Source organism: Haliotis rufescens, unplaced genomic scaffold (assembly GCF_023055435.1).
Source record: "Haliotis rufescens isolate VD_foot unplaced genomic scaffold, xgHalRufe1.0.p SCAF_14, whole genome shotgun sequence".
Lineage (NCBI taxonomy): Eukaryota > Metazoa > Mollusca > Gastropoda > Lepetellida > Haliotidae > Haliotis > Haliotis rufescens.
Window position 1 is genome coordinate 16,456,332 of NW_025963824.1, and position 18,681 is coordinate 16,475,012.

An 18,681-nucleotide genomic window follows, 5' to 3' on the forward strand; every position below is an offset into this window, starting at 1 on the left:
TATTAAGATCTGATTTTCAAACTTCAGTAACACTCTATGTGTGCTGACAGGAAAGAAACAATGATAGTGTACCATGTACAACTGGTGCACTAATCAGACAGCTGTCACATGTAACTTATGAAATGCTTCAAACATACGATTTCTAGTATGACACAGGTAAACGTCTTTTTTCCAGTGATAATAGTTCGGTAAAGGCACCACTATTCCCTGGCATTTATCATGCGTTATTCTTACAAATGTGTGTCCCCTCACCGTTACACATTTTATCAAACTCTTCATCAATTAACATTTTAAAAAACCAAGACACGTCGTACTACTTGCTTAAATCCCCACCCTGACTATAAATAGCCCGCAAGGTGGCGGTGTTTCAATTTCGAACAATGACAGACAATGTAAACACAACCGAGTGTCGAGAGAAGCTTTTTGAAAACCATACGGGAACAAGATCACCATTGACCGTCAAACTTCGTATCAGCTTGAATGACAAACCCTGGATACCACAAATGGCTCCATATCCAGATATAAGTCAAACAAAACGTTTTAGGAAGTTAAAAGAAATCCGCAGTGCAATCCAAACGTACCAAGAACAGGAAGTACAGTTTTTTAATAATTCTATTTTCTTTTCTAAAAATGCAAATTAATTTATTAATTCACCCCGAGGTCGTAACCCTGATCAGGTGGGTATTCAGAAGGAACCTTGTGATGACGCCGTGAATGAGGCCGTGTGTATTATTACATTGTTGAAATCAAATGATCAGGAAGATTGTCAAGGCATTGACATTATGATAGATGCTCGTCATGGATGGCGAAAAAATGCATCTGAGAGAAACATTGTTGCTTTTGAGCTTCGAGACAAAACATGTGTTCATGCCGAAGTAGTTTACAAGAGAAAATGATCTGTGAAGCCAGCGACCTGAATAAGCTGGATGGAAATAATGTTGAAATCCATGTTCACGCACATGACAGAATTAATGTGAACGAATATTTATCTGAACATTGTTTCGAAGTCTGTGAGGCTGTCCGTATTTTATCTCCATTCCGACGTGAAATAATATAAAATTTAATTACGTGTCTCAATTTTTCCTGCCGCTGTGGATAATTGCGCAACGATGTAATAAAATAAATACTACTAGATATACCATTGTACCATCAACTTTATCTTTTTTCAGTTGTTTATTAAAAATTCGTTTCCGAGGCAAAGCGACTCGATCTACTTCATAATTTAATTCATAGACTAGATTCTAGTACCAGGCGTTAATACTTTTTTTTAAATCTCATAAAATAACTTACACAATTATTGAACTACATTTTAATAAGTAATATATTTTATTTCGTCCGCCCGCTCCCTTGTCAATTAAGGCTTGAGGGGAGAAACACATACAAATAATATAGATGGCCTCATGCAAATGACATTTCACATGCCAATCAACAGGGAATCTGGTTTCAAAGATCAAGTGACTTCGGCATTGCTACTTGGCAATGAAAACATTTGACGGAAACGACAAAAAACTACTTTCATCACTTTAAAATATTTGTGACCATTACCAGGGTTTTTTCACATGATCGTTGTCATTCAGATTCCAGATGACAACAAGGCGAACACAACGGAAAAAACACCGCATGTATTGTGAGAAATACTATTCATAAACTGCAGATATACCGTACACCACCGAATTATGATTGGTGCCGTGATACATGTTATGGTTTATCGTTCAATTACACTGCTCTTATTCATCACGACAAACGTATTTCGTCCTCGTCCAGAGAATAGCGCAGAACTATAATTTGTGTGTTGGACTGTGTTGGATATTCCACAGTATCATTGTATGAAGATGTGAAGACATAGCAGGTAGGTTTTGTTACCCAAGACCCTTTGTTGAAAAGTCTTGGAATCGTTTGATGGATATGTATTACCATTAAAACTTATACATCCTTGTTGTCAAACGGCCCACGTAGGTGGGTGTTTACATGACGTCACCCTTTTGCTCATTAACCAATAAAATTTGTGTGTTTTCATGACGTCATATTAACCTGTCAGATCACTCGTAAAAGCTCCGGCCACTTGAGTGCGGTCGTCACTACCGCAGATATCCATTTAAGGTCTGATGGCCAAGAACAAGTGTGTCACGCCTGCGAATTTTAAGCATATCAACAAAAGAAACACATTTGTTTGTGATGGTATTGAGTTCGTACATGTAAGTTATTTCTTTTATATCACGATTGTCAACTTCATATGGCATGTCATCACGAAGCAACCCACGTCTCAGATGGTTATCACTGGGATGAAACCCATAAACGTGAGTTAACACATAGTTAGACATAACACGTGTTACATGGCCTCCGTGTGGGGCAGGACCAAAGCCCAAGACCCTCTCAGGTGTGAAGCTGCTGAATGCGGTCTCCCATCCGGCTATTCTCCGTGGCCGACGTTACGGTGTGGACAGAACCGCGTGACAGCACATTGTATATACATCCTATTAATTGTTTGCAGCAAAAAAGTATTCAACTTGCCATAGCACACCTGTTTTATATTTAACCGTTTGATGATTATGTTAATTAATTTCCCCCTTGCCACAGACTTCACACTGCCCTCTTTAAAATAAAAAGGATAATAATAACGATTGCATGGCGTGCATAATAACGATTGCTTGGCGTGTTCCTACTCGGAAATCCAATCATCCAAACCAGGCATGGAGAGATAAAACAATTGGATAACTACATCTATAAGCACCGTATTGGAGTGGGAATAGTTGATGTTATGTCAGGAAGTAGGAACGAGAAAGGCGAGAAAGTGGATAGATTATGTAACACTGCCTCCTATAAAGTTCAACTGTATATCCCTATTAAGCACCACTTTGGATCTATTTACCCTGGACTTCCTTCGAAAGTATTCAAGGTTACAACCTGGTATGGCGAATGTTACATCCAGTGTTCTCCAGGAATACACACAAAAGGATTAAAGTTATTCAATTCATGTGAAATGACAGTATACCAGATGTAACACATTCATGATCATAATCACAAAGGTAGAATATAGGGCCTTGTGTCATTTGAGACACCAGTGTCTTCAGACAACATGCGAAACATTGAACATAATGATTATATATAAACATCTTTTAAAAATAAAAATATACATTTTGGGTAAACACACACAACCCTAAATTTATGTTTCGTCCGATCATAACATACAGGGACCTATAACGCAGAAAGATTTTGCAAATGTGATAGCATATTCAGTTCAAGGCTCCTATCGCAAAGCTGCCGAGCCGCATTCCACGTGCAAGAGAGTCTAAAGGCAAACCAAAGGATTGTTTAACAAAGCTTCATGATTCACTTTGTAACATTGTAACACTGTTTTGTTTCTTTCTGTGTTATCATATTAACCCCAGCGATACCGACCTTACAATTGCGTGTATTACGCTATCGTTTACATTGCTCATACGGTGTATCATGATAATGTACTTAGTGCACAAGTTGAAAACGCTTAGATAATCGTAATAATGTCGAGTTTTATTTCAGTAAGACCATCTCCTTTTCAATACTTTTGTGTCTGTAAGAAATTAAGGTCAGTTTGATGATGGCTTGAAGATATGATCAGACAATTATATAGTCTGGATGCCTATTCAATGGTCATTAAGTAATTGACAGGTAAAGGTAATATCACGTGATCGTGACAGGATGGTAATTGCGTTAATTACATAGTCTGGGTGTCTATACAGTCTTTATGGTCATTCAGCAATTTACAGCTTAAGAAACCAAAGGATTGAAGTAGAATGATATTTCTGATAGCATATGGTTGATGCTAATTAGCTTTTCTTGGTGAGCTATAGTCAGCTTGGCCTTGACATGATGGTAATGTATAGAATTAATTACATAAAATATAAGTGAGCTACATCTGCTTTGCCTTTGGCATGAAGGATAATTAATTATTAGAAATTGTATAGAATACAATAGATGAGCTAAATGGCAAATATAGAAAAAAAAATACATACAAATTAATATAAGACCCATGTCAAAGTCATTTGTCTTTACCTCCAGGCTTCGTCGGATCGTTTACAGGTCGTCTTGCTACTGGGTGGTCATTCGAAACTCAGGTTTCGTTCGTAAGTGATTGCAGAGCATTTTTTGTCCAGTACTGACTTACTCTGGTTGTATTGAGGTAGTTTGCTGTTCAGTCGTTTTTGGTCTATAGTATTCACCCAAATACTATGAAAATAGACCAAATAGCAAACTAGTCTTATGGAATAAAGACTCAATCACTTTGTCTGGCAAGGACATTTTAAACTTCCTGAAGATACAAGGTACTAGACCTATGGAGTATCTGGACTCACAATCATTACATAGGTATATTGCAAGTACAGATATTCGTCTTTGTCACAGCTCCGTTATCCACACAAAATCTGCCGCCGTTCAACGGCTCTTCGGGTGTAGTACAAACTTTAAATTACATTGTAGTCATAGGCGACGCACACCAGTAGTATCTTGTGTGGATAAAGGAGTTTGTGTATATAGATGTAAACATAATCATGAGTTTCGTTATTCAGACAGTCATATTGCTCGAAAGTAGATGATACACTCATTACAATATCATATACGTTGATGATATTTGTTTTAGAATGTGGCACTAATACGCTTCCATTATAAACTGTATGACAGAAACAAAAAACAAAACATTAATAAAAGCCACAAACACACCATATTTTCCCTGATTCCCTATGATGCACCAATGCATTCTGATCACAAGCAAAATAATTAAGGTAAATACATAATATTTGGGTTTACACAAACATCTATAGGCTTATACTTTATACTCTGATATAAACATATAGGGTCCTAATGGCGCCGATCGTATTCAGAAATGACACAACATACACGTTAGGTTTCAAAGGAAGGATCAAATCCAAAGCCATCGAAACGTATCTCGAAAGTAAGAAAGTCCTTGAAAAAGTGAACACGTCTGCCCTGTGCAGTGTGTAATGCTTGAACTCAAATGATATCCCCGACACACGTCGTTATCAGTGTGCGTCCCTGGATATAGTCGTCTGGCCAGGCACACACCCACTGTATGTTACCGGAGATACACGCATGTTTATACTGGGCGACGATGCAGACTCACATTGCTGGTAAGTTATTTTAATACTACCAGATATCCCCTTTTTAAAATATACATTTATTTAAGTCATCATAATTTGTAAAATCAGTTCATTTGTAGCTCAGATTTAAAGAATCTTAGTTTAAAGAGCCTCCCGCTCATAAAAGTATAAACATTGTGAAAATGTACTACAAATATCTAAAAAATCGCTCTGGCGTTTCCATGCCAATCTTGTTGAAAAATCTACTATTAGTCAGCGTGTGCAATCCTATCATTTCGTTTTCAGCTCTGATACTGGTCGTTGTGATTATTGGGTGCATCAACATTGCAGGTTTGTGTTGACGAAACTCATTACATACTAATCACTGAACTAACATTCATAAACTAACCATGTAGTCAGCATGCTTAGAAAAGGGGCTGTGACTAATAGTGTAGTGTTTATAGTGGGCTAAGGAATGAAATAAGATGGCTAAAACTGCATTTTATTATTTACATGAATTATACTTAAAAGTTTTATCTTAAGCTTGGCTCGAGAAGTAAAAAGGGATAAGGCTTCCAACGCCTACGACCTGCTTAAATCGCACATACCGGGATGGGATTCAAGGCTGGTAGGAGCGTGTTTGGATTTAGATGTAACATCACCACATTGCCAACATAACAGTGTATTCAGAAACCTGTTGGGGTAATAATGTAACATCACCACCTTGCCAACATAACAGTGTACCCAGAAACCTGTTGGGGTAATAATGTAACATCACCACCTTGCAAAAATAACAGTGTGACCAGAAACCTGTTGAGGCAATAATGTAACATCACCACCTTGCCAACATAACAGTGTAACCAGAAACCTGTTTGGATAATTATGTAACATCACCACCTTGCCAACATAACAGTGTATTCAGAAACCTGTTTGGGTAATAATGTAACATCACCACCTTGCCAACATAACAGTGTACCCAGAAACATGTTTGGGTAATAATGTAACATCAACACCTTGCCAACATAACAGTGTACCCAGAAACCTTTTGGGGTAATAATGTAACATCAACACCTTGCCAACATAACAGAGTATCCAGAAACCTGTTGAGGTAATAATGAAACGTAACCACCTTGCCAACATAACAGTGTATCCAGAAACCTGTTTGGGTAATTATGTAACATCACCACCTTGCCAATATAACAGGGTGACCAGAAACCTGTTGAGGCAATAATGTAACATCACCACCTTGCCAACATAACAGTGTGACCAGAAACCTGTTGAGGGAATAATGTAAGATCACCACCCTGCCAACATTACAGTGTATCCAAAAACCTATTGAGGTAATAATGTAACATCAACACCTTGCCAACATAACAGTGTACCCAGAAACCTGTTTGGGTAATTATGTAACATCACCACATTGCCAACATAACAGTGTACCCAGAAACCTGTTTGGATAATAATGTAACATCAACACCTTGCCAACATAACAGTGTACCCAGAAAACTTTTGGGGTAATAATGTAACATCAACACCTTGCCAACATAACAGTGTGACCAGAAACCTGTTGAGGGAATAATGTAACATCTCCACCCTGCCAACATTACAGTGTATCCAAAAACCTATTGAGGTAATAATGTAACATCAACACCTTGCCAACATAACAGTGTATCCAAAAACCTGTTGGGGTAATAATGTAACATCAACACCTTGCCAACATAACAATGTACCCAGAAACCTGTTTGGGTAATTATGTAACATCACCACCTTGCCAACATAACAGTGTACCCAGAAACCTGTTGAGGTAATAATGTAACATCACCACCTTGCCAACACAACAGTGTGACCAGAAACCTGTTTAGGGAATAATGTAACATCACCACCTTGCCAACATTACAGTGTATCCAAAAACCTATTGAGGTAATAATGAAACGTAACCACCTTGCCAACATAACAGTGTATCCAGAAACCTGTTGAGGTAATAATGTAACATCACCACCTTGCCAACATAACAGTGTACCCAGAAACCTGTTGAGGGAATAATGTAACATCACCACCTTGCCAACATAACAGTGTACCCAGAAACCTGTTGAGGGAATAATGTAACATCACTACCTTGCCAACATAACAGTGTACCCAGAAACCTGTTGAGGTAATAATGTAACATCACCACCTTGCCAACATAACAGTGTACCCAGAAACCTGTTGGAGTAATAATGTAGCAGTGCTGGGTCGAGCCACGTATGGCTGGAGAAACAACTGTTACTTGTTGAAGGAAACCTGGCTAATGCTACATGGCAAACTCTAGCTGAGCCATTTCTCCTGACTTGAGTTACAGGCTGATAGTGCCAGACAACACAGGGCCGCCCGGATTACACACAGCAGGATATAGGGACCGACCATGCTACCATAGATAGTCAAATCACCTTTCACTCCACTGTAATGTCCTAACAGGTGACAGTTTAATAGATTAGAACATGTTTAGCAAGGTCTTCAAGATGAATGGTGTCGCGTTGAAAGGGTGATAATTCGACGTTTAATCCCTTGCATGCCCATTAAGTGTCATGCGTGCAGTGATGCACAGAGGACCAGGACAAAATACTGACTTTAATTTTGCTTCAAATTATATTTACTCAAATCATATCTCAAGTAAATGAGATCGTATTCCTATTATATTGTTATTACCTAGAAGTACTGAACCCAAAACAGATTTTTGGTGTTTATTTTGGATGAAAATGATACACAATACACATTCTGATTCTGTTTCGAACTTGTTGTGCTTCGTACACAGGTAATGGTGAATTGTCTACCTCCTTTTATTTCCGTTAAGTTATGTACAACAGCCTAAGCTTCATATACAGCTTTCTAGCTGACCTCAATACTCAGGAATACGTTACCACACTGCCCAATGTTATTTAACATATACCGCAAAAGTCTAAGCGCGGACTGGTCATTAATGATTGTTAAATATGACTCTCTTGAAGCAGAGTAACTTACGTATTTTGTAAACCCCCTTAGGAATTAAACTACTTGTCATTCAACTTGAAAAAAATAATTAATCGTACAAAGTGTTAGTAAGTATCATGGCAGAATGTCCATGTAAGTACATTGTATATCATTTACACATGTTCTATATCATGGCAAAGTTTGAAGAAAACATATCTAGGACATTTAAGTTGTTGACAGTCAGTTCATGTCCCAAAAATGAACTGATCAAACCGTAATGTATGTATTTAAAGAATGTCTTTGGGGTGAATTATTGTCAAGACCTTTGACCCATATACAAGAACAGCAATGTCAATAATACAATGTGAAACAAACTACATGAATTTTAAGATGTCATATATATTTTTGAATGCATAATATACTTACTAGCTAGTGCAGACTATTGCATCCTGAGTTGTACACAGCAAACCTTTGAGTTTATTGATAGCAGGACATAACGAATACAATGTCCAAAATAAATTTGGCAAATAAACTTTAAGTACTTCAATATAATGTTTACAGATAAAAAAGAAATGATACTCATCTTAAACATACACATATATATATATAGCTATATCTATGTGTATATATATATATATATATATATATATATATATATATATATATATTGCAAACTGGAAATATCCGTAAACATGATTCAATAGATTGTCATCTACCTTCGTTCTTTAGTAAATGGCAAAAGATTACATTTAGTTTAACACTGTCATTGTAAATATTCAAATATCTTTCAGGTACAAGTACAGTTTAATGGTCTTTATATATCGCAAATTTGTATTGTTGTATATCACATATGTGTATCATAGTATATCACTGATTCCCCAGCATGCGAGGGCCCCTGGTGTTATGACTGTGACAAGGCTGTGAAGCCTGGTTCTTGTGGGGAGATTATCAAGTGCAAAGACGACGAAGTAAGTTCACTGTCAGTCCCTTTATATTTGAGTGAAATATCCTAGTGCAGATACCAGGCTTATTGATGTCCCCAACCTATTACGCTGGCATACAGTTTCAAGTGCAAACAAATCAATGACAAGTTCTAAATCATGGAAGAACATTGCACGAGTAATATTATAGATAACACTGTTTACACAGCCGTTCATATTGTTACCGTTTCAACTCTTCGGCTAGGGACCCACCCTTGGTCGGTTCGTCGTCTTGTTAACATAATTGCGTATTTCTTTGCAGCAATGCTATGCTTCATCGACAGGAATCAGTCCAACGCAGTACACAGCGGGGTGCAGAAAGAAACAGGTCCATACTTACCTTGTACTCAATTTGTGTATATGATGAATAAGCAGGTCCATACTAACACTGTACTTAGATTGTTTATACGAGTAAGGAAACAGGCCCATACTTACCTTGCACTTAGATTGTGTATATAGGGAAGGAAACAGGTCCATACTTACCTTTTACTTAGACTGTGTCTTTGGAGAAGCAAACAGGTCCATACTTACCTTGGAATGAGTTTGGGTATATGAAGAAAGAAACAGGTCCATGCTTACCTTGTAATGAGTTTGGGTGTATGAGGAAGGAAACAGGTCCATGCTTACCTTGTACTTAGATTGTGTATATGGAGAAGCAAACAGGTCCATACTTACCTTGGAATGAGTTTGGGTATATGAAGAAAGAAACAGGTCCATGCTTACCTTGTAATGAGTTTGGGTGTATGAGGAAGGAAACAGGTCCATGCCTACCTTGTAATGAGTTTGAGTGTATGAGGAAGGAAACAGGTCCATGCTTACCTTGTACTCAGTTTGTGCATATGATGAAGGAAACATACCTACCTTAAGGGAGCTTTGCCGAAGGCTTCTGTTCTAGTACTACACTAGTCTCTACATATATATACCGGGGCTGGACAGGTTCCATTTATCTAATACCCTCGTTCGTATTCCGGGGCTGAACAGAGACAGTGTCCAATGATTGTCTCCCCTTTCGTATTCCGAGCCCGAAAAGGGCCCAGTATACGAACCTAATGCTTGCAACTTCGTATGTTCCAGTGCCCGATAGCAGCACGTTACCCCCTGCCCTTCACCCTGTGTGTTCAGGGAAAGAAAAGGTGCACATTATCTAATGGTTGTCTCTCCGTGTGTCCCGGGTCGACAGATAGGGGCACAGTATCCGATGCATGTCCCCCCGTGTGTTCCAGGGCCGGATAAGAGCTCAGTACGAAATGCTTGTCTCCCCGTGTTAGGGGGACGGATAGGTCACAGTACCCGATGCTTGTCTTCTGTATCTGAGGTCAGCTTAGGCCACCTTAGTCCTTCACCCAGTGTGTTCAGGGACAAACAAGGTGCACATTGTTTAATGCTTGTCTCCCCCTGGTTTTTTCGGGACTGAGTAGGACCACAGTACCCGATGCTTGTCTTCTGTATCTGAGGACAGCTTGGGCCTCTAATTCAGCATACATACCCCATCTATTATCAAGGGCGGAATAACACCAGTGCCCCATGCTTGTCTCCACGTGCGTATACACAGAACTTTTGGTCCAGATACCCAATAGCCTGTCTCCCAGTGCGTTCTCTGGTGTATGATCTGGCTGTATATCTTCGAACTTCTTGTTTGCTTGACCCTACATATTTTATTTTAAGAATTTACGCTACCTTGATCTTGTTGCATAGAACAGTTTTCATTTCCTCATTATCTTGTATGATGAATATGAATTAGACTGTCGTTAAAACTGAATTATAGATAACTGTTATGCGACACTTTCTTCTAATTCTTTTTTCCTACATTGTGACACTAAAGAGAAGAGACGGTACAAAGTGTTGTTGATGTGACAAAAAGTCTTGATGATGTGACAAAACACTATAACAACCTCGAAACTTACCTTTAAGCCATATAATACCCACAGGGTTACGTATATAGGTGAAATTATTGTGTAATTCTAATTCATCATTCATTGTTTATTTGTCCTGGTCAGCTAGTTCACCCCAACTGTTCTTGCGTTGCAAAGTGGACATAGCAACGTTACTCGATATCAACGCATTGTCACAAATATTTAAAGAATGATAATGTCATCCACCGTTACAGCTGGTTTTATGCCACGTCGGTTCAACAACTGCTTGATTCACCTGGTGTCGCCTCTTGAGATTACGAAACCCACATTTGTCCATGTGATATCAGTAAAAAAAGACAAACGTAATCTAGACAACCTACCCGCAGCACAATACTTACCCGTTATCTATCCCACCTAGAACCATGTTGAAAGTCTCCCGCAAATACATAATTCATTTACTCGGGACAGATAATCTGTAAAAAATAGTATTAGTCATGCCATACTCCGGGCTTTCCTCCCACATGAAGCCGACCCTTCGTCATAACTGGCATAATGTGTAAAACGTTAAACCAAACCCACCCACTCTTCCACTTGATGTTTGTCTTCTCCTTCACCATGTTGCATATATCCATGTTGCTGTGCATCTTGTTTGTACAGCTATGTCAAGGTACAGGGTCGGTGTTAGGCGGGAGCAGCCCGCACGGGTGTGAGGAATGTTGTATCGGCGACCACTGCAACTCCAAGCTGTGTGGCGGACTCCGTGAGTGACAGAATCATATACAGTCAAACCTGGATAGTCCGGGACCTTATAATCAGGGCCATAGGTGTATGAAATGTATACGCTCCATTTCATCTTAATAAAAATTATATTGAAACGAAACTTAATATTGTAAATCGCGTACGACGATTTCATAAAGGTACTTAAAACCCCTTTTTCAGAATAAGAGTAAACACAACATTAAAGATGGCCATGTCCAGATTTCGCTCATTTAAGCAATTGGTATATCAGTGCATAATGTTTAGGAAAATGATGACATAGTTTTGAAACATGGACCTGCATGGCATGGCGTATCTGGTGCTAGTATATCCTCTTCATACCATCGGTATTTCCCCTATTTCCTACCCCATTGTCTGATCACACGTACCTGTTGCTAGTGTATCCTTTTCATGTCACCGATCTTCCCCCATGCAGCTGTTCCTATGGGAGGTAGCCGACTGTGTCTGCAGTGCGAGGCAGTTCTCCATCCCAGCCAGTGCTCCACAGTGTCCAAGTGTGGCCAGGATAAGGTAAATACAAGGACACCATTTAACCACCATTTTCAATGTACCTGTTATTATAACATCATTCTGTAAGGCGAAACGCATTACCTCTGTTAACGATGATGACGTTCAAAGAATTTTTTTTAAATGTAGGTCAGACTATATTAATGAAAACTTCTTTAGTAAGTAACAAACCAACAAACCTGTATTTGCAGAGACTTAAGTGTGAACATCACAAGTCTTTCTTTCAGTACTGCTCAATTTGGAAGAGGCGCAGGTTTCAAATGACGTTTTATGACCTCGGTTGTCTTGAGAAGACGGTGAGTAATTCCGCCTTATATATATAACATGTACATAAATACCTCGACCACGGTTTGTGTCAGAGTAGTAGAGTCCGTATGTGGATGAGGTTATCTGTGTCGGTGATCATTCACATTTTTCTTGGAATCGGGGATTTATCGTTTCAACTGTTATGACCTTTAAACTCATTAGAACTTATTAATGTACATGTCGGATTATGTTATGCAGTGTATATCTATGTGTGCTGTGTTTCGATTTCGTAAATCATGAAGTTTATGCTATTGTTATACTATACTTTATGTTTTGTTTGCTTATTTGTTTGTTTGTTGTTTAACGCCGCACTCAGCAATATTCCAGCTATATGACGTCGATCTGTAAATAATCGAATCTGGACAGACAATCCAGTGATTGACATTATGAGAATCGATCCGCGCAGTTGGGATACAATGACATGCATCAACCAAGTCAGTGAGCCTGACCACCCGATCACGTTAGTCGCCTCTTACAACACGCATAGTCATTTTTGCCGCAAGCATGGGTTGCTGAAGACCTATTCTACCCCGGATCTTCAAGGGTGATATTTCATGTTATGGAATGTGAGTGAGAGTGAGTGAATTGTGTTTGAACGCCGCTTTGAACGGTATTGTTTATTGCTTAAAGTGGGAGGAAAGCTGCGGAATGTAAAGTCACTGTGTAGTTAGGGACAGCAGATAATAAGTATATGACTGTATTTGACATTGGTGCTTTAATGTGCATGTGATGCATTTACACTGAGCCTGTTGAAAAGATAAAGTCTGTATCAATAGAAGGCTACTTGACATCATTACAAATTGAGTAGCGCCCTATCACTGATTGTGGGTTAACTTGTAGAACAGGTACTTGTTACGTTCTTATCGTGGCATAGATGATAACATTGTGGTATGGATAAAACATGATAAAATAGACACAGAATATGGACAACATGTCAAAGAACTTCCACAAAGCATGATCGAAAGAAATCCATTTATAACCTGGGTTACCTATAAATACATATGAATAACACTTTACCTTGGTCTGGGAGAACCCAACCCTGCACAGTTATCTACAATATACACCATGTAACCCCGACGTGTACAGTTTAGGCCTTCTGTGGGATTAAGAAGAAAGTCATAAACTAGCATCAAAAGATAATATCTGAAGGTAGCCCTTGCTTCTAAAAGGGTGATACACATTTTGAAAAGTTCTCGACAAACACAGGCAAACAGGTTTCGATACTACAAAAATATTAGTAATCCTGCCTGGCTCTTACTTGTAATACCTTCTATGGAGCAGGGGATAGGTGGGTGAGGGGGTAAGGGTTTGGGTGGTGAGGGGTGGGGATTGGGGACATTTTCTATCGAATAAGATATTTTTCAGCTATAGCCACTTAACCTCATATTTTTTCATTTAGAATTTTGAGACACACACACACACACACACACACACACACACACACACACACACACACACACACACACACACACACACACACATACACACTCCCTCCCCCAAGGATATGAAATTGTCGGTCTCTTACACATGATAGTTTTTTTCATTTATTAAGCCAGAATGTTTGGATAAAATCTCACACACCCCTCCCCAGCCCTAACACATGGAAGTTGGCGCTGATGTTCTAACAATACAACCTGATAAAAAATGTGATATTTGTTACTTGTCCTTGTCTGTTGTTTAACGTCACACGGCGGCCTTTAAATAATCGATTAGGGAACAGACAATCCAGTAAATGACGTCATGAACATGGATCTACGCAATTGGGATACGATGACATGCATCAACCAAGTCGCCGAGGCTGATAACGCAGTCCATTTTGGCGCGTCTTACGACAAGCGTGGGTTGCTGAGGATCTATATTCCTACCCGAATGTGTTAGTGATATTGGGCTATGCATATTTTGTGACATTTCATGGTTACTTGTTTTACTTAAGTGACCATGACAACACAGCTGATGAAGTGATATGTGTATTTCTGAGGACGTCTAATGTTGGCAGGAATGTGACGGACACATGAAGGGGGTGGATGAACTCTCTCATGGAGGCTTCATATGCTGTAATGATGATTTGTGTAACAGCCATGAAAACAACAACCACCTGACGCCAGCACCAACTCAACCTGCTACAACCACATCTCAGCCTGGTACGTGGCCGTTATGTAACTGAACTGCTTGCCTATTAAACCAACTTAACCACAGTGAGTGCGACGATAAACAACATTCTCTCATTGGTTCATAAACAATGTATGTCATGAAACGTCTTCTTGAAAGAATGAATATTTTTCAACTGCATTGAAAATCCTATGTCTTTGTACCTCACCTTTACTAACACCGATTGTCGATATGCAAAGTTGAGCTTTGTTGTGTTAATCAGCAGGTAAAATATGCCTTGTTTGTAGTTTATTCCAAATTAGTTATTGGTCCTGAGGTTGTGAAGCACAAAGACGTCTTCCCTTTCCCCTAGTGAGTCAATTTCAGTATGTTCCTCAATACAAAATAAACTTATTTCATACAGCCTTGCTTAAGACAGACATCTAAATTTAAAATAGGCACAATCCAGCATTCTGGCGTTGGCATTGGTTGACGATGCCGCCGACAAATTTCTCAGGTTGGCCCATCGCTTTTACAACGTCCCCTTTGTGTTACATTTCGTGAAGTTTAGTCAAGGGACGCAACTCTAAATTGACAGCGTCTCCTCTCCTCAAGAAGACGACGCGATATGAGAAGACACTAGCTCGACCGTCTGCGAAATGTTTTCCTCGAATATTGCGGTAAGTTTGTAATTATTATGTTTGTATAATGTTAACCTTCACATCCAAACCATACTCGAGAAACAACAACCATTGTTCATGCAGAAATAACTTGAGTAAAAACATATATTATAAATTTAAAACACAGCCGTGTTTAGTGAAGCTGAATAATGTGTGGTCACACTAAGGGCTTTAATACTGAAGGATCAAAAGATATTCGATTCCGCCAGTATCATATATCGTGAGCATGTGGATAAGGAGATGGAGAGTGATGTGCGCCGAGCAGGTGATTAGATATCACGGAACATGCAATGTAGATCTAGCATAATCGCCTGCAATTATTTGTATGTATTTTGCACTTTTTTACTACCGCTGGCAGTGAGTTAAAACTAAGGGTGCGATTTGTACAAAGTAAATGAGGTTTAAAATGGTCATGAAATGTTAGGTTGTCAAGGTTGAAGAGTTTGGACTTCTTCTAATTTTATCTAATATCGATATCCATTTTATTAATTTTCCAAAAAATAATAAGATGTAAATGTTATTATTAACATGTGAAAGTATACCATATTATTATTTTATTTTCACATCAAATAATCACAGATTCACATCGGTTTCTCCCAATTTTAAGGATTTTTATCTTTTGCTAGTTTGTTTGTTTATTGTTTAACGCCGCACTCAGCAATATTCTACCTTTATCACGGCGGTCTGTAAATAATCGAGACTGGACTAGACAATCCAATGACTGACATCATGAGCATCGATCTCCGCAATTGGGGATTTTTGTTTTGTATTGGTAGGTCAATGCATAATTCATATTCAGCATTCATGCTTTCAACACGAGACTGCTTTCACTAAATTATTTTGTTTATTTGTTATTTGGTGAAAATATTTATCAGTGTTTTTTAGAAACTCGGGCTACAAAGGCGATCTCTTCTTTTCATTAATACTTGAATCGTGAGTTTCCCATACAGAGGAGAGGTAAATTAAAGTTACTGCTTTAGAATAATTGCAGTTTGTTGCCATTGCAAGATGAAAATAGTGGCCAATACTGAAACCTATGATACCATGAGTAAATGAGATTTATCGATACTGATTTATTTGAAAATGTTATACTTTGTTGTGATTTGTTTTGTTTTTTTCTTTCAGGTTTTCTTTCTGTATTTACTTAAAGTTCAACACCGACAAGACTGGTGGCCGAAGAAAAGTTTGGCTGGTTCAATAATGCAAACATCTTCCACAAAAAATATTAATAGTTATATTCCGTTTTCTTTAAAATTCAATTAATTTATAGGTCAATGTTCAAACAGTATTCTCCAGTGGGCCGAGGGTATCAGAGTATTAATGCAAATCCCTGTGTTATTTAATACCTTTGTTAATGATAACATATATTTCCAGGCATACAATGCGTTGTCTCTTGAAAGAAGGGGCATTTTTTATATAACAAGATCCCTGATTACCCCCAACCCTCAGTTTAAATAAACATCATAACAGGTCATGCTTTACCTAATGACATTTGAATGCTGCATACGATTTGATACTTTTGTATTCTTTTAATTCAGTGACCAAGGCACAACGGAGGTTAAAACCGTGGATACATTTGAAGATGATCCAGTGATTTGTTCTTCCAACTCATCTGGCACTCATCCCCAAAACAATGTGTCTCGATTTGCCATTTAATAAAAGAAACCACGAAATGTATATATTGTCATTATTTTGTTGTGCTATTCACCTTATGGTTTTAATTGATCAAAGTAATGGATCTATTGCTGGTGTTAAGCATGTCCTCAATACTGTATGTATGTGATAATTAAATAAGGCAAAGACTATTTGAAATGTTTCACATCATTATGTGTGGCCATTTACACGAACTATTGTTTAATTATTTTCGGTTTTGCATATTTTGGGATAATTCAATTTCCTTTAATTCTATTTGAATTATTTGTGAAAAGAAATGCACACAGGTTTTGAAACTTGAAAATACATACTGAAAAACCTATTTCTGATTAAGAATATTTTTCATGGCAATACTTCAAATTACCCTGCCAAACCTATTGTTCAAGGTGATCGCATTGAGTATTAGCCGACGTTATAATCAACTTTGGCACAACGTCTAAATGCTAGCTAAGACCAGTGTTAATTGACCTGTCATTTATGATTTATTTAAATTAAAAACTATAAGATTCAATGATTTCATGCAAAGTTGGTATTCATATAATATTCTTTAAAACTGAATGGTGCCTCTCTTTAGGTCTCTCTAAACACAACCCCTAGACAATCGGTGTCTACATATTGGCATGTACTTAGCAAATTAGCCAACTTCATGATTCAAGTTTCATGCAAATATATTTTCAAGACAGGAATGAATGAAAAAATATTCTATTTTGCCATAATCAGCTATATCCAGGTGATATCACAACTAGAGAAGCTGGCGGTTCACAGTATGAAGAACGCCCTTAGCCATCCAGCCATCAATATAAACCTACATATTGTTATGTAACGGAGGCCTATTATGACATATTCTTCATATTTTCAGCAACCACAATCAGAACGGGAAACATAAAATGTAAAAAGTGTGCGTTCGTCCAACAGCCAGCCTTTTGCTCGAGCGAGACAGACTGTGGACCAGACCAGGTATGGCTACTTCTCCCTTTATATTCGCTGTTAATTGGTAATGGGTATGCATCTTTTGTGAAGCAGATTATATGGGCTTATTGGCTAGGGTTTTATATATTTTAAGCCTTTTTTCTAGTAATCGGTGAACAACTGCGTTTCCCGGGATTACCTAGTTTAGGTCAAGTACCTTGGCTGTAGTTCGATTAACTGTATTTACGGGAAGTCAAGAATTCCCTTGCTCAGAGAGTGAAGTCCATTAGGCTATATTTTTGTTCAGGCGTATTGGTATATACATATTTTAGGGAGAGACCCTCAGTGCTCTCCTCTCCCTGAACAAGCAGAGGTTATTCAACTCATTCGAGAGTTGAGTTAAATAACTCTCAGGTGTTAATTGATAACAGCCGGCTTAATTGACTGTCTATTGTGTATTGTCGACTGTCTTGTCAGAGTGTTGTTTTAGCTATCGTCTGTAATAGCTGTTATGTAGTTCCTTAGCTGACCAGCTTGTATATTTGTCCATGGTTTATTAATCTGTGATCATTGTCAGTGTCAATTGGGGTCTTGGTCCTTATATTGTCTATCTTCGGCTTCATTTAGCTGATAATAATGAACCTTTGAACCTGTACCACATACTTTAGAATTACTTCACTCTTATTTCATTACAGGGTGTCCGTGGCACTTATTCCTCCACTAACGTGTACCTCCCGTGTTCCATAATTCGACTCATAGTTATCTTCAACTATCGCAGGGAGCACGGCTGCCCCAGTCGTCTTTTGGGCGCTCCAGGAACCTATGATTGTGGGTTCGGATCCCGGATCACCCCGATTATGTGTCTAGGTTTATTTGTTAGCACCATACCCGTACCCGATGGCACTCCATG

The 18,681-nt window shown here is 38.4% G+C and overlaps 1 protein-coding gene across 1 annotated transcript in view; it reads left to right on the forward strand.

The window, feature by feature from the left end:
- The first annotated feature begins 5,061 nt into the window (after positions 1–5,061).
- LOC124152590 (mucin-17-like) overlaps positions 5,062–18,681 on the forward strand; it is a 40,556-nt gene continuing 26,936 nt past the window's right edge. The window contains exons 1-9 of the mRNA XM_046525573.2: positions 5,062–5,123; positions 5,379–5,423; positions 8,901–8,986; positions 9,261–9,326; positions 11,509–11,611; positions 12,044–12,138; positions 12,363–12,431; positions 14,438–14,582; positions 17,722–17,819. Of these exons, the coding sequence (XP_046381529.2) occupies positions 5,066–5,123; positions 5,379–5,423; positions 8,901–8,986; positions 9,261–9,326; positions 11,509–11,611; positions 12,044–12,138; positions 12,363–12,431; positions 14,438–14,582; positions 17,722–17,819 (765 nt within the window). The 5' untranslated portion in view covers positions 5,062–5,065. The remainder of the gene's footprint in view (positions 5,124–5,378; positions 5,424–8,900; positions 8,987–9,260; positions 9,327–11,508; positions 11,612–12,043; positions 12,139–12,362; positions 12,432–14,437; positions 14,583–17,721; positions 17,820–18,681) is intronic.